At 44.8% G+C, this 14,551-nt stretch overlaps 1 protein-coding gene across 1 annotated transcript in view; it reads left to right on the top strand.

Moving 5' to 3' along the window:
• Positions 1–14,551, top strand: part of LOC121582335 (WD repeat-containing protein 70) — a 72,363-nt gene that overhangs the window by 40,326 nt on the left and 17,486 nt on the right. The window contains exons 11-14 of the mRNA XM_041898053.2: positions 1,538–1,637; positions 2,001–2,085; positions 2,310–2,448; positions 8,807–8,907. Of these exons, the coding sequence (XP_041753987.1) occupies positions 1,538–1,637; positions 2,001–2,085; positions 2,310–2,448; positions 8,807–8,907 (425 nt within the window). The remainder of the gene's footprint in view (positions 1–1,537; positions 1,638–2,000; positions 2,086–2,309; positions 2,449–8,806; positions 8,908–14,551) is intronic.

Below are 14,551 nucleotides of genomic sequence, written 5' to 3' on the forward strand. Positions count from 1 at the left end.
TACAGCCCTTAGCCATGGTAGATTGACCATATACCACAAACCCCCGAGGTGCCTTATTGCTATTATAAACTAATATTTTGTCATACCCATGGTATACGGTCTGATATACCAGCTTTCAGGGCTCGAACCGCCCAGTTTATAATATATAATATTCTAGTATGGTTATCTACAGTTTAAAAAACTGAAGCTGATCAGAATTGAACCTCCGTGTGTATGTGCTGGGTTGAGCAGATGTGTTCCTCCTCCGTGTTGTTTCTCATGCACGGTCTGAGTGGCTTTGGTTTAGTGCTGTGGAGCAAAAGGTATAACTCTCTTTGCCATTCCATGCTGAAGGCACATTGGGGCAATGCCAACAGTGCAGACCTGTGGACCTTGACACACAGTGCCTCTGCCACAACAGGAGCTGATGCAGTGGGCCACTGAGTAAGCAGTAAGCACAGAGGAACCACATTGGATGGGAGGCCATCTTGGAAACACTTGTTTAGACCTTCAGGCTGTCTGCTTCAGTGTGGACATGGTTAGGGAGCTGAGATGAATATTGGTGGATAAACTTTACTTCACATGGCCACTTGCCAGTCAGATTGGCTTTTATCTAAATAATCTGTAGCTTAAATGCACTACATGTCAACACCACTTTACCATAACTTCCCCTCAAGACTCCTAATCCCTTTTCAATTGATGATCTATAAAAGCACTACTCTTCAAAGTGAAATTCTGTTATATTGGCGTTTTTAACCTGTGAATGAGTTCTAGCCTGCATTAGCACTGTCAGGCAGTTTGAGAGCGCTCAATAGATTTGACTCTGGGCTGAAAAATCACTTTGCTTCCATAGTGTGAGTGGCACGTGTTGATCATGTCACATGCTGTAATGTCAACCATGTTTTCATTTTGGTATTGATAGGTCTATGCACATTTGTGACGCTCCTGACACATGATGTTTGCAGTGTTATTGACATTACTATGACTGACCCCAGTCACATGTAAAGTCTTCTATGAACTTGTAAGCTTTCCAACCTAAATGCCTTAAAAGTGTTAAGACGAAGTGGTGTATCTCCTTTGAATTGTGGTGTGGGACTTACGAGTTATGATAACTGTAGTGTGTTTCGGTTTTTAAATCGAGAAAAATAAAAGACTAGTAGTCAGGCAGCTCAGCTTGCCAAGGTAAACCCCTGGAGTCTAAAATCACACCACGTGTGTTTACCGTCTGCAAAGGTCTGAAGGTATCATACAGCATGGTGGGTTTGAGGGTATGGTGTTCTAGGAGGAAATGGAAACCGTATGTTGTCTTGAAGAGACGGAGCATGAAAAGGTCTGTATGTTACTGGAGTGGTAAGAGTTCAACATCCGTTGGTGAAAGAAAACTTCTAGCAGAGCGTTTAGGAGTTCACCAAAGGTGATTGACAGTCTAGGGAACATGCGTTTGCTACTTCTGTCACTGAGACAATGTCCTGGGATGTTCAGTCTGATACGATGTCTATGTGAATGTTGGGTCACCTTTATTTGTCATACCTTTGACCTCTATCCTCTTCACCCTCAGGTCCACACCAAGTTCCACTGTCGCCAGGCCCACGCCCCAGGAACAGACACCTCCTGTCTCGCCTTCTCCTACGACGGGACAATACTGGCCTCTCGAGGAGGTAGGATATATCAGCCTGCCTCACTACTTTCCTGATTCCTTCTTACTACAGTACACCACCAGTATATCATGGACATCAGCATTGCCTGACTGTGCATTCAACAACACTACTGTAGCTCTGTGCCTGTGTGTATATACATTGGAGCGAGTCCCTCTGCCCCAGCCCTGACCCAGTGCTTTCAGGGGAGATGTAATGTCTGAACACGCATCTATAAGTCTGTTGTTTCAGCGGGGAAAGAGCTCATCTCTTCCCCAAAGTGCCAATAAAGACAGCCAATCTGCCACCATCAGCGAAGCTGTGCAGCACACATGCACCATGAAATAATGACAATACCTCTTGAATAACTCCCACTTTCTCTGCCAGGTGATGACACTCTAAAGACCTGGGACATCCGTAACTTCAAGAAGCCTCTGAATGTGGCTACAGGGCTTTCCGCCTTCTTCTCCATGTGAGTACTCCTGTCGTTATTCCCTTGATTATTCATTGGTGATCTGAACACCCTTTATGGGGTTTCCGGTGATTACTTCAATATAACTGGTTGGTACTACCTACAGTACATGTGCAGGGTACAGTTCCAGAAGACAACTGAATGACATGAAGTTTTGTAAAGAAACGACCTTGTCTAGTATCAGCTGGCTGAAGTATGGTGTGTGTGACTGTGTTCCCCAACAGGACAGACTGCTGTTTCAGCCCTGATGACAAGCTGCTGGTGACGGGGACGTCGGTGAAGAAGGACGAGGGCAACGGGAAGCTGGTGTTCTTTGATAGAGCCTCCTTCCAGAAGGTTTATGAGATAGATGTCACCAACGCTGTGAGTAACATCCTTTAACTCTGACTGCAACACTAATAATAACTGACCAGTATCACTACATCGTATCCTAAGGTTTCATTTCAATGTATTAGTTCACAGACATTATAATGAAACATGTACATTGATAATCCAACAGTAATAATTGGTTGAAGGGGCAACAGTAATTGATGTACATCGCAACAGAGGCAGTATTGCAGACTTCCCCAGAAAGTCCCTCAAATGTAATTTCCTCTCAGGATTTGGGGTTTGTCCTTGTGTTCCATCTTAAAACTCTCCTACATTAGTCTAAGCTCTCATTTGGGCAAGTCTTGTCTTTTCAGATTAAGAGGTTTAAAGTAATTTCCCATTTAACCCGAGCTGAATTATCCCCAGCAGGGATTAGAGCTACATTACAACCAGTACTGTAACTGTACAGGCAGGAGAGGAGGGTAAGCCTGGGGAATACTGCATACTGCTGAACTATATTAGTAAGTTCTGATACTGTAGATACTGCTGAATGCCAAACCTAATCACTCAGGCCTGGTGGCTACTGGTTCTGTTGCCTTGTGTCAGTAGCAGTGAGGCTTTTTTGATGGCCAAGTTCTATTTTAACAGTCCTGCTGGTTGAAAATGTGTATTATTACAGAGTTATTATAGAGGCCCACACAGCCCCTCCAATCTGATAATAAGCCTGCCTGTGCATTTTGTGATCTTGTTGATATAATGAGATGTAGATTTCATTATGAACATGTCCCGGCTAGGAAAAATTCATGGAACAAGTGACTTAAGCTTTGTATCACGTAATTTATTTCAAGCCAAATCTGAATTAGCCTGTATCATCACTACATTTCAATAGTGTAAGCCTTTTTTATTTAAGCATCTGACTTGAGTTATGGCTGTGGGTCTAAACATGGCCACCCGTGCTCTCTCTGAATGAGAGCAGAATACTGATGTTTTCCCAACACTGTGGTTTGCCAGTAGCACGATCATCTTTCAGTGCAGGGAGAACTGTAAATCCCAGATCAACCCATCCAAGCCAAGCTAGGAGAAAAGAGCCATGAATATACCCCTACTATCTACCACTCATCCCCGTCAAGTGTTAGCAGGATATGCTTTTCCAATTGATTCTGTAAACATTGGATAGAGAATTAACTGGTATAACTAGCAAAATTATTATAGTCCATTCACATGCACATGTTAATGTGCATGTGAAGTAATGTACTCCACAATCTAGCATGTAGGCAACCTACATGCTACTTGTTGCCAAGGCAAAGGGCAAGTAGACATAGGTGTAAACATTCTGGGATGGCAGTTATTTACACCTCTATAACCTAACTCTTCTAGAGATACAGCAGCTGCAGACATTCTTCTCACCAACACTCCACTGCAGCGGCTGTCTAGCATTAGCTGATCAGAATAGCTCTCTTCACCAGGGTAGATGGAGATTCAGATCCGAAGGCTGCTGAGAGAGAGAGAGAGCTCTGTCTGTCGAGAATTGAAATCACACCGCCAGCCCCTCGTTGAAAGAATGTTCTCTCTGTGTCATGTCATACAGTACAGTATGCACAGCGCAGCTCATTTTCATCTGTCCCCTCTTACACCAATCCCTTTCCATCTCTCCTTGCCCCGGCCCTCTCCAGTGGATTTATCAGAGTGTATGTGTAGTCAAAACAGTGAGGTCTGACAGAGGCTAACTCAGTATCCCTCTGGTCCAGGCTTGACAGCCATGTTCTCCTATCCTATCCTCTCCTCTCCTCTGGGGGTTACAGCGGCCGTGTTGCCCCCTGCCTGCCTCACCTGCCAGCCGGCTGCCATCTCCTCGCCATGTCTGTTTGACAGCTAGCCTGGCACAGCCTACAGAGAGAGAGACAACTCTAAATGCACGGACCCATGTATATTTAGTACCTTTCCCATTCCAAATCAGATAAGCAGAGCTTTGAGGTGTTAAAGGTTTATTTTTGCAGCAGATGTAGTTATTTCTGGGGTGACGTGCACTCAGGGGACCTGACGAATGAGCTATTTACTGTGTTTACACCAGCCGTCCCGCTCTGAGATGGGTTAAGAATTTAAGTGCTGTCTTTATAAAGCGGTGTACCAGGCGGTCGAGTGAAAGGCAGGGCTACCAATCATCTCCAACTAAACAGTCTACATAACCCCGGACCCGGGGCATAGGCTGTGCTAGGGAGTGGAGGAGTTTTTAGCCTGGGTTAGGTAAATACTCCAGCCACTCTTAGCTTATCTCTGTCTATCACAGAGGGCATGAACCAGGTGAGAACTCACAGACTCACTCCAGCTGAGGTACTGTGGGAAATATCTCTGTGAAATACTCAGTGAGAGTACTAGTGGATGTAGCTAGCAGTCCTGGGAACCCTACGGTAGACTGCTCTGGGGAGAAATGGGAAAGACCCACAGGGTGTAGTGTGTATTTATTTGTGGTGGCTGGGTGTTGTGTGTCTGTGAGGCGTTGTCCCAGCCTCACATTCTCATAGTGTGTGTCACATCTGTGTGTTGATGTCTGCACTCTGTGCACTTCACTTCTCACACTTGATGGCTCTCAAACAGTAGCCTGCCTCTCCCTCTCCTGCTCTTTGACAGAGAGGTTCAGGCTTTCATCTTTAGTGTGAGGAGAAAGTAGGAGGAGGGGGGTGAAAGGTGGGACAAGGGCCATGGTGGTTCTCCTCTTTGTGTCTCAGTACGTTGCCTATGTGGAGGTCCTTCTGATGTCAGTTATGGGGTGCTGAGGCAAACTCTGACACTTTCATTAAGATTTTCCCATTTAATGGCACCAATGCTAGATTTCTGGCAGCTGTGGCATGGGAAAATGGGTGGTGGTAGTTAGGCTTTGTATGGATGTGTCCTTACAATGTTGTGTAGTTTAGGCTCTAAGTCCTTTCTCCCTTCTGTGGCTGCCTGGCCACCCTTTCTATGGCTCGCTCTCTCTCATACACATATTGGAACTAACAATATTGTAAACACACAACTCTGAATATCCACATTGGAACCCTTTACTGCTGGGCGAGGCTACTGCATAGCTCTGCTGGCTTGGGCTGGGCCATACCTGGCTGGGCTGAGTCAGTTTGGTTGGATCGGGCTGGACTTGTTGTGCTGGTCTTGGGTTTGCTGGTCTTGCCTGTGTTGGGCTGAGCTCTGCTAGGCTTGGTTCTACTTGGTTCTTGCCTGTGTTGGGATGCTGCTGAGACAAGTCTCTGAGCTCTGATTGAGCTCCACTGGAGTGGAACAGAATTCCTCAATGCTATGCATGTGATGTGATTGATGTGCTCCGGTATCTTAGCAACCGTGATAGGGTGTTTTACACACTGCTCATTGATTGTCATTGAAGCAGCTCTACAAGGGGCGTATTGGTTCATTACGCTACACGCACACACACACTGACACACACACACACCGACACACTTCTGTACAGATATGTTTGTACAGTATGTTTACATATTTCACATTTCTTAAAAGGTCATTTAAATATGAAATGATCTATAATCTCCAAGCCGATAGGATAGATAGTGAAGATTACCTAAATACCCAGTTCTGATTGGGAGCATTTTCTAGATCATTCTAAATCATCAATTACTTCACCACATGGTCAGTGGGGCAGATTAACCCTGATATGTCCAGTCCACTCACTCACCGGTCACGACAGAGCTGCTGGTGGTGCCTCAGGGGTCTGCTAGGCAAGTCTTTGGGGATCTGGGATGTTGTGGCGAGGGGGTGGGGGTGTTTGGCTGACTGTTCATGTAAGTGCATGATGTGTAATGCCTAGGTATTGTGGGAATATGTGAGTTCATAATAGTATGTGTGTGTTTTGTTGCTGTGTGTTTGTGGGTCCCCTTACCAACGGGAGCCCGGTGGGAAGCTGAACAGCTGGGCGTTAAGCAGCTTTCACCCTGTCACAGACACTCCCCACAGCACACCACCCCTAGTCCTAACCGTCATGTCCCACCCCCCACAGGGCAACCCTGATCCACTGGGGTCTTCCCATCCACACTAATACTCCATCCATGGTCTCTGATTGTAATACTGCCCACTGCCCAGCATCATTCATAAACCTTTTTCATTATTTATTTTAGTACAAAGTGTTATCCTTTCATGAACTAAGAAATCATCATTATTCTTCCCTCTCTCACACACACAGTCATGCCTAGAGGAAATTGCACATCAGTGTGCGTGAGTAGGGCTCTGACGGTCATGGAATTTTGGATGATGTAATTGGCCAGACAAATGACCACGGTCTATGTACATTGAACAAAAATATAAACGCAACATGCAACAATTTCAAAGATTCTACTGAGTTACAGTTCATATAAGGAAATCAGTCAATTGAAATACATTCCTTAGGGCCTAATCTATGGATTTCACATGACTGGGAATACAGATATGCATCTATTGGTCACAGATACCTTAAGAAAAAGGTAGTAGGGGCGTGGTTCAGAAAACCTGTCAGTATCTGGTGTGACCATCATTTGCCTGAAGCAGCGCAACATCTCCTTCGCATAGAGTTGATCAGGCTGTTGATTGTGCCCACTCCTCTTCAATGGCTGTGCGAAGTTGCTGGATATTGGCGGGAACTGGAACACGCTGTCGTACATGTCGATCCAGAGCATCCCAAACATGCTCAATGGGTGACATGTCTGGTGAGTATGCAGGCCATGGAAGAACTGGGACATTTGTACCGATCCTTTATCATGCTGAAACATGAGGGGATGGCGGTGGATCAATGGCAATGACAGTGGGCCTCAGGATCTCGTCAAGGTATCTCTGTGCATTCAAATTGCCATCGATAAAATGCAATTGTGTTCATTGTCCTTAGCTTATGCCTTCCCATACAATAACCCCACAGCCACCATGGGGCACTCTGTTCACAACGTTGGAGTCAGCAAACCGCTCGCCCACACGACGCCATACACGCTGTCTGCCATCTGCCCAGTACAGTTGAAACCAGGATTCATCCGTGAAGAGCACACTTCTCTAGCATGCCAGTGGCCATCGAAGGTGAGCATTTACCCACTGAAGTCGGTTACGACGCCGAACTGCAGTCAAGTTAAGACCCTGGTGAGGACAACGAGCATGCAGATGAGCTTCTCTGAGACGGTTTCTGTTTGTGCAGAAATTCTTCGGTTGTTGTGCAAACCCACAGTTTCGTCAGCTGTCCGGTTGACTTGTCTCAGACGATCACGCAGGTGAAGAAGCCGGATGTGGTGGTCCTGGGCTGGCGTGGTTACATGTGGTCTGCGGTTGTGAGGCCGGTTGGACGTGCTGCCAAATTCTCTAAAACAACGTTGGAGGTGGCTTAACATTAAATTATTTTGCAACAGCTCTGGTGGACATTCCTGCAGTCAGCATGCCAATTGCACGCTCCCTCAAAACTTGATACATCTGTGGCATTGTGTTGTGTGACAAAACTGCTCATTTTAAAGTTGCCTTTTATTGTCCCCAGCACAAGGTGCACCTGTGTAATGATTATTACATTTACATTTTAGTCATTTAGCAGATGCTCTCATCCAGAGCGACTTACAGTTTTAGTGAGTGCATACATTTTTCATGCTGTTTAATCAGCTTCTTGATATGCCACACCTGTCAGGTGGATGGATTGCCTTGGCAAAGGAGAAATGCTCACTAACAGGGATGTAAACACATTAGTGCAGAAAGTTTGAGAGAAATAAGCTTTTTGTGCGTATGGAAAACTTCTGTGATCTTTTATTTCAGCTCATGAAACATGAAACACTTTACAGTGTTTTGATTTTTTTTACTGATATGAAGGATATTTTATTTTCATGACGGTCTTCATCCTCTTCCAGTCCTCCATTTAGGCCCCTTTGTTACAAAGAGGGTCTTCGAGAGAGAGACGGAGAGAGCACAAAAAAGCTTGAGTGTGAGGAATCTGCTCTACATTCAGAAACATCCAGCCACTACTGTGCTAGCTGCCACACATCTGCTTTGCAACTCTCAGAATTTCAACCTATTCTTAGAATTTCAACCTATCAACTGAAAGTCTCTACACACATGCACTCGTAGGTGCTTCATCACTGCTAAACGCACACACACACTTGTGTGTACACACAAACATCACACACACACTCTGGATGAGCGTGGTCATATTTGCCCTTGGCAGCGAGCCATCTGTCACACACAGACTGAAGGATCCAGGCCCCGTCCTGACGACCAAATATAGTCAACTAATGCAGAGACCACTCCGACAGTTAAAAACCTGCCCGCGTCCCACTCTACAACTACAAACCACTACCACAATGTGTCCGCTCCAGCAGTCATCACTAAGAATGATTTGAATCTCATGTTACAATTGAATGTTCACTATGTCTCTGTATAGCTCATCTCCTGTCTCTGTTTCTCTTTGTGTCTTTTTCAGGGTGTGGTGCGGTGTCTCTGGCATCCCAAGCTGAATCAGATTATGGTGGGGACTGGAAATGGACTGGCTAAGGTCTACTACGACCCTGTCAAGAGTCACAGGTACACTGAGCTGAGAATGCTTACCTTTATGGTAGCTGTGGACGGAAGTTGTGTTTTTAGATGTCCTGTACATCATCAGTCTTCACTGTACAAACTCCCATCGAGAAATGATAGTGTTATTAGGTCTGAAGTAGTGTTGCACGGTATACTAAAACGTCAGTACTTTTTTTATATTAGAACATGAAAAACGGTTCAGCACTAGAATTCTCGCATCATATACAGATTGAGAGGATCGCGTCTGTCTAGTAATTTGTCTGAATCTTCTCAAGGGGCAGTAGTAAGCTAGCCAGGCTACTTGCGCTTGCGCATGCAGCTGACACAGCGAGAGCCACTTTTGAGAAGCAAGCGAGAAAATGCCGACAGCATGGCTTCTTCTAACTAAAACATACCTCCATGCCCGCAGCTTGTTGACAAAAATGGCTCCTGAAGCGAACTATGGGCATACTTTCCTTACAGAGCAGATGGTGAGGGCCAGCCCACCGAACCAACTATGCAAAAGGTGTTACAAAGCATTGCCTTGCAAGGGAGTTTTAGTTCCAAAACGACATTTAAAAAAACTATTTTTCACATGACATTTGCATTGTTACGTTATTCTACTAGCAACTACAGTGCCTTCAGAAAGTATTCACACCCCTTGACTTTTTCCACATTTTGTTGTTTTACAGCCTGAATTTAAATTGATTCAATTGAGATTTTTGTGTCACTGGCCTACACACAATACCCCATAATGTCAACCTAGAATTATGTTTAGATTTTTTAAAACAAATTTCATAAAAATGAAAAGCTGAAATGTCTTGAGTCAATAAGTATTCAACTCCTTTCTTATGGCAAGCCTAAATAAGGTCAGGAGTGAAAATGTGCTTAACAAGTCACATAATAAGTTGCATGGACTGCAATAATCGTGTTTAACATGATTTTTACCTAATCTCTGTACCCCACACATACAATAAAAAAAAGAAGACATTGAATATCCCTTTGATTTCACCATGAGGCCAATGGTGACTTTAAAAGAGTTAGAGTTTAATGGCTGTAATAGGAGAATACTGAGGATGGATCAACAATATTGAAGTTACTCCACAATACTAGCCTAATTGACAGAGTGACAAGATAAAAGCCTGTACAGAATAAAAATAGTGTGTAGATGGGTGAGAAAAAACATCTATTTAATCCATTTTGAATTCAGGCTGTAACACAACAAAATGTGGACTAAATCAAGGGGTATGAATACTTTCTGAAGGCACTGTAAATTCAAATTATTTTTGAGTGACAAAAACGAACATATATTCAGCATGACATTCATGTGAGCATTATAATATGACAACCCAAAAGTAATGTGAAATGCACTCATAACTTATGACAGCAATATATTTAGAGTACTTTGTTTGTCTGGGCTTGTGGGCTTGCTAGCAGTAGCCACTAGCCCACCAGCAGCCCTAGGTAGAGCATTGCACCCTGGGAGTTGAAATGCACTCTGGGAATCGTAGTATGCTGTGCAGAATTCATTGTATTTCTATGGTATGTAGACTATTGCAAAGGGCCTATAGAAGCTTCAGAAATTAGCTTCAAAGTACTGTTTATGTCGTTTTGGCTCAAACTATTCGTATACGTAATCTAGCCTGGGCTAAAGCAAGGAAATCATGTTCTGATGCTGATTGGCTTCTTTTTAGGCAGCTACGAAACAAGTGTTCTTCTCTTCTCAGGAAGGCCAAGTCTGAATATTTTATGTCTGTTACCACTGATAACTGGAATGACCCTAGAACGTTTTGGAAGGCTATTAAGTCTATGTCTGGTAACAGTAATGTTAATGAATTGCCATCATGTGTATTGAAGGACTCTGTTGCTGTACAGTTGAAGTCTGAAGTTTACATACACTTAGGTTGGAGTAATTAAAACTCGTTTTTCAACCACTCCACACATTTATTTTTAAAAAACTATAGTTTTGGCAAGTCGGTTAGGACATCTACTTTGTGTATTACACAAGTCATTTTTCCAACAATTGTTTACAGACAGATTATTTCACTTATAATTCACTGTATCGCAATTCAACATTGAAATGGCGCCGGAGAAGATGGCTGCCGTTTTACAGCCCTCTAACCAATTGTACTATTATGTGTGTTTTTCCGTGTTATTTGTAATTTATTTTGTACATAATGTTTCTGCCATCGTCTCTTATAACCAAAAAGAGCTTCTGGATATCAGGACAGCGATTACTCACCTCGTATTGGACGAATAATTTTTCTTCAATGAGGCGGCCGCGAAGGATATCCTACAGACACCCGACAAGGCCCAAATCCCCATCATTCGCATGAGGAAGAGACGGAGATATCGTGGACGTAGGTCAGGGTGCCTTGTAAGGATCCGACGGCGAGCGAGTAAACTGCCGCTCCCATCAATCCTATTAGCCAATCTTCAATCATTGGAAAATAAATTGGATGACCTAAGATTACGGTTATCCTACCAACGGGACATTAAAAACTGTAATATATTATGTTTCAACGAGTCGTGGCTGAACGACGACATGGATAACATACAGCTAGCGGGCTATACGCTACATCGGCAGGATAGAACGGCTGACTCCGGTAAGACAAGGGGTGGCGGTCTGTGTATATTTGTAAACAACAGCTGGTGCACAAAATCAAATACTAAGGAAGTCTCGAGGTTTTGCTCGCCTGAGGTAGAGTATCTTATGATAAGCTGTAGACCACACTATTTACCAAGAGAGTTTTCATCTATATTTTTCATAGCTGTCTATTTACCACCACAAACCAATGCTGGCATTAAGATTGCACTGACTGAGCTGTATAAGGCCATACGTCAACAGGAAAACGCTCATCCAGAGGCAGCGCTCCTAGTGGCTGGGGACTTTAATGCAGGGAAACTTAAATCCGTTCTACCTAATTTCTACCAGCATGTTAAATGTGCAACCAGAGGAAAAAAAACTCTAGACCACCTTTACTCCACACACAGAGACGCATACAAAGCTCTCCCTCGCCCTCCATTTGGCAAATCTGACCATAACTCTATCCTCCTGATTCCTGCTTATAAGCAAAAACTAAAGCAGGAAGCACCAGTGACTCGGTTAATAAAAAAGTGGTCAGATGACGCAGATGCTAAGCTACAGGACTGTTTTGCTAGCACAGACTGGAACATGTTCCGGGATTCTTCAGATAGCATTGAGGAGTACACCACATCAGTCACTGGCTTCATCAATAAGTGCATCGATGATGTCGTCCCCACAGTGACCGTACGTACATACCCCAACCAGAAGCCATGGATTACAGGAAACATCCGCACTGAGCTAAAGGGTAGAGCTGCCGCTTTCAAGGAGCGGGACTCTAACCCGGACGCTTATAAGAAATCCCGCTATGCCCTCCGACGAACCATCAAACAGGCAAAGAGTCAATACAGGACTAAGATTGAATCGTACTACACTGGCTCTGACGCTCGTCGGATGTGGCAGGGCTAGAAGACTATTACAGACTACAAAGGGAAGCACAGCCGCGAGCTGCCCAGTGACACAAGACTTCCAGACGAGCTAAACCACTTCTATGCTCGCTTCGAGGCAAGCAACACTGAAGCATGCATGAGAGCACCAGCTGTTCCGGATGACTATGTGATCACGCTCTCCGTAGCCGATGTGAGTAAGACTTTTAAGCAGGTCAATATTCACAAGGCCGCAGGGCCAGACGGATTACCAGGACGTGTACTCCGAGCATGTGCTGACCAACTGGCAAGTGTCTTCACTTACATTTTCAACATGTCCCTGACTGAGTCTGTAATACCAACATGTTTCAAGCAGACCACCATAGTCCCCGTGCCCAAGGACTCTAAGATAACCTGCCTAAATGACTACCGACCCGTAGCACTGAGGTCTGTAGCCATGAAGTGCTTTGAAAGGCTGGTCATGGCTCACTTCAACACCATTATCCCAGAAACCCTAGACCCACTCCAATTTGCATACCGCCCCAACAGATCCACAGATGATGCAATCTCTATTGCACTCCACAGTGCCCTTTCCCACCTGGACAAGAGGAACACCTACGTGAGAATGCTATTCATTGACTACAGCTCAGCATTCAACACCATAGTGCCCTCAAAGCTCATCACTAAGCTAAGGATCCTGGGACTAAACACCTCCCTCTGCAACTGGATCCTGGACTTCCTGACGGGCCGCCCCCAGGTGGTAAGGGTAGGTAACAACACATCTGCCACACTGATCCTCAACACGGGGGCCCCTCAGGGGTGCGTGCTCAGTCCCCTCCTGTACTCCCTGTTCACCCATGACTGCATGGCCAGGCACGACTCCAACACCATCATTAAGTTTGCCGACGACACAACAGTGGTAGGCCTGATCACCGACAACGATGAGACAGCCTATAGGGAAGAGGTCAGACCTGGCCGTGTGGTGCCAGGATAACAACCTCTCCCTCAACGTGACCAAGACAAAGGAGATGATTGTGGACTACAGGAAAAAAAAGAGGACTGAGCACGCCCCCATTCTCATCGACGGGGCTGTAGTGGAACAGGTTGAGAGTTTCAAGTTCCTTGGTGTCCACATCACCAACAAACTATCATGGTCCAAACACACCAAGACAGTCGTGAAGAGGGCACGACAAAGCCTATTCCCCCTCAGGAGACTGAAAAGATTTGGCATGGGTCCTCAGATCCTCAAAAAATTATACATCTGCACCATCGAGAGCATCCTGACTGGTTGCATCACCGCCTGGTATGGCAACTGCTTGGCCTCCGACCGCAAGGCACTACAGAGGGTAGTGCGTACGGCCCAGTACATCACTCGGGCCAAGCTTCCTGCCATCCAGGACCTCTATACCAGGCGGTGTCAGAGGAAGGCCCTCAAAATTGTCAAAGACTCCAGCCACCCTAGTCATAGACTGTTCTCTCTGCTACCGCAGACGAAGCGGTACCGGAGTGCCAAGTCTAGGTCCAAAAGACTTCTCAACAGCTTCTACCTCCAAGCCATAAGACTCCTGAACAGCTAATCATGGCTACCCGGACTATTTGCACTGCCCCCCCACCCCATCTTTTTACGCTGCTACTACTCTGTTAATTATTTATGCATAGTCACTTTAACTCTACCCACATGTACATATTACTTCAACTAGCCGGTGCCCCCGCACATTGACTCTGCACTGGTATCCCCCTGTATATATAGCCTCCCTACTGTTATTTTATTTTACTTCTGCTCTTTTTTTCTCAACACTTTTTTTGTTGTTGTTTTATTTTTACTTTTTTGTTAAAAATAAATGCACTGTTGGATAAGGGCTGTAAGTAAGCATTTCACTGTAATGTCTGCACCTGTTGTATTCGGCGCATGTGGCCAATAAAATTTGATTTGATTTGTATGTAAACTTCTGACACTGGGAATGTGATGAAAGAAATAAAAGCTGAAAGAAATTATTCTCTCTGCTATTATTCTGACATTTCACATTCTTAAAATAAAGTGGTGATCCTAACTGACCTAAGACAGGGAATATTTACTAAGATTAAATGTCAGGAATTGTGAAAAACTGAGTTTAAATGTATTTGGCTAAGTATGTATTTGGCTAGGGTCCCTGTAGCTCAGTTGGTAGAGCATGGCGCTTGCAACGCCAGGGTTGTGGGTTTGTTTCCCACGGGGGGGCAG

The sequence above is a fragment of the Coregonus clupeaformis genome, chromosome 15 (assembly GCF_020615455.1).
Source record: "Coregonus clupeaformis isolate EN_2021a chromosome 15, ASM2061545v1, whole genome shotgun sequence".
Taxonomy (NCBI): Eukaryota; Metazoa; Chordata; class Actinopteri; order Salmoniformes; family Salmonidae; genus Coregonus; species Coregonus clupeaformis.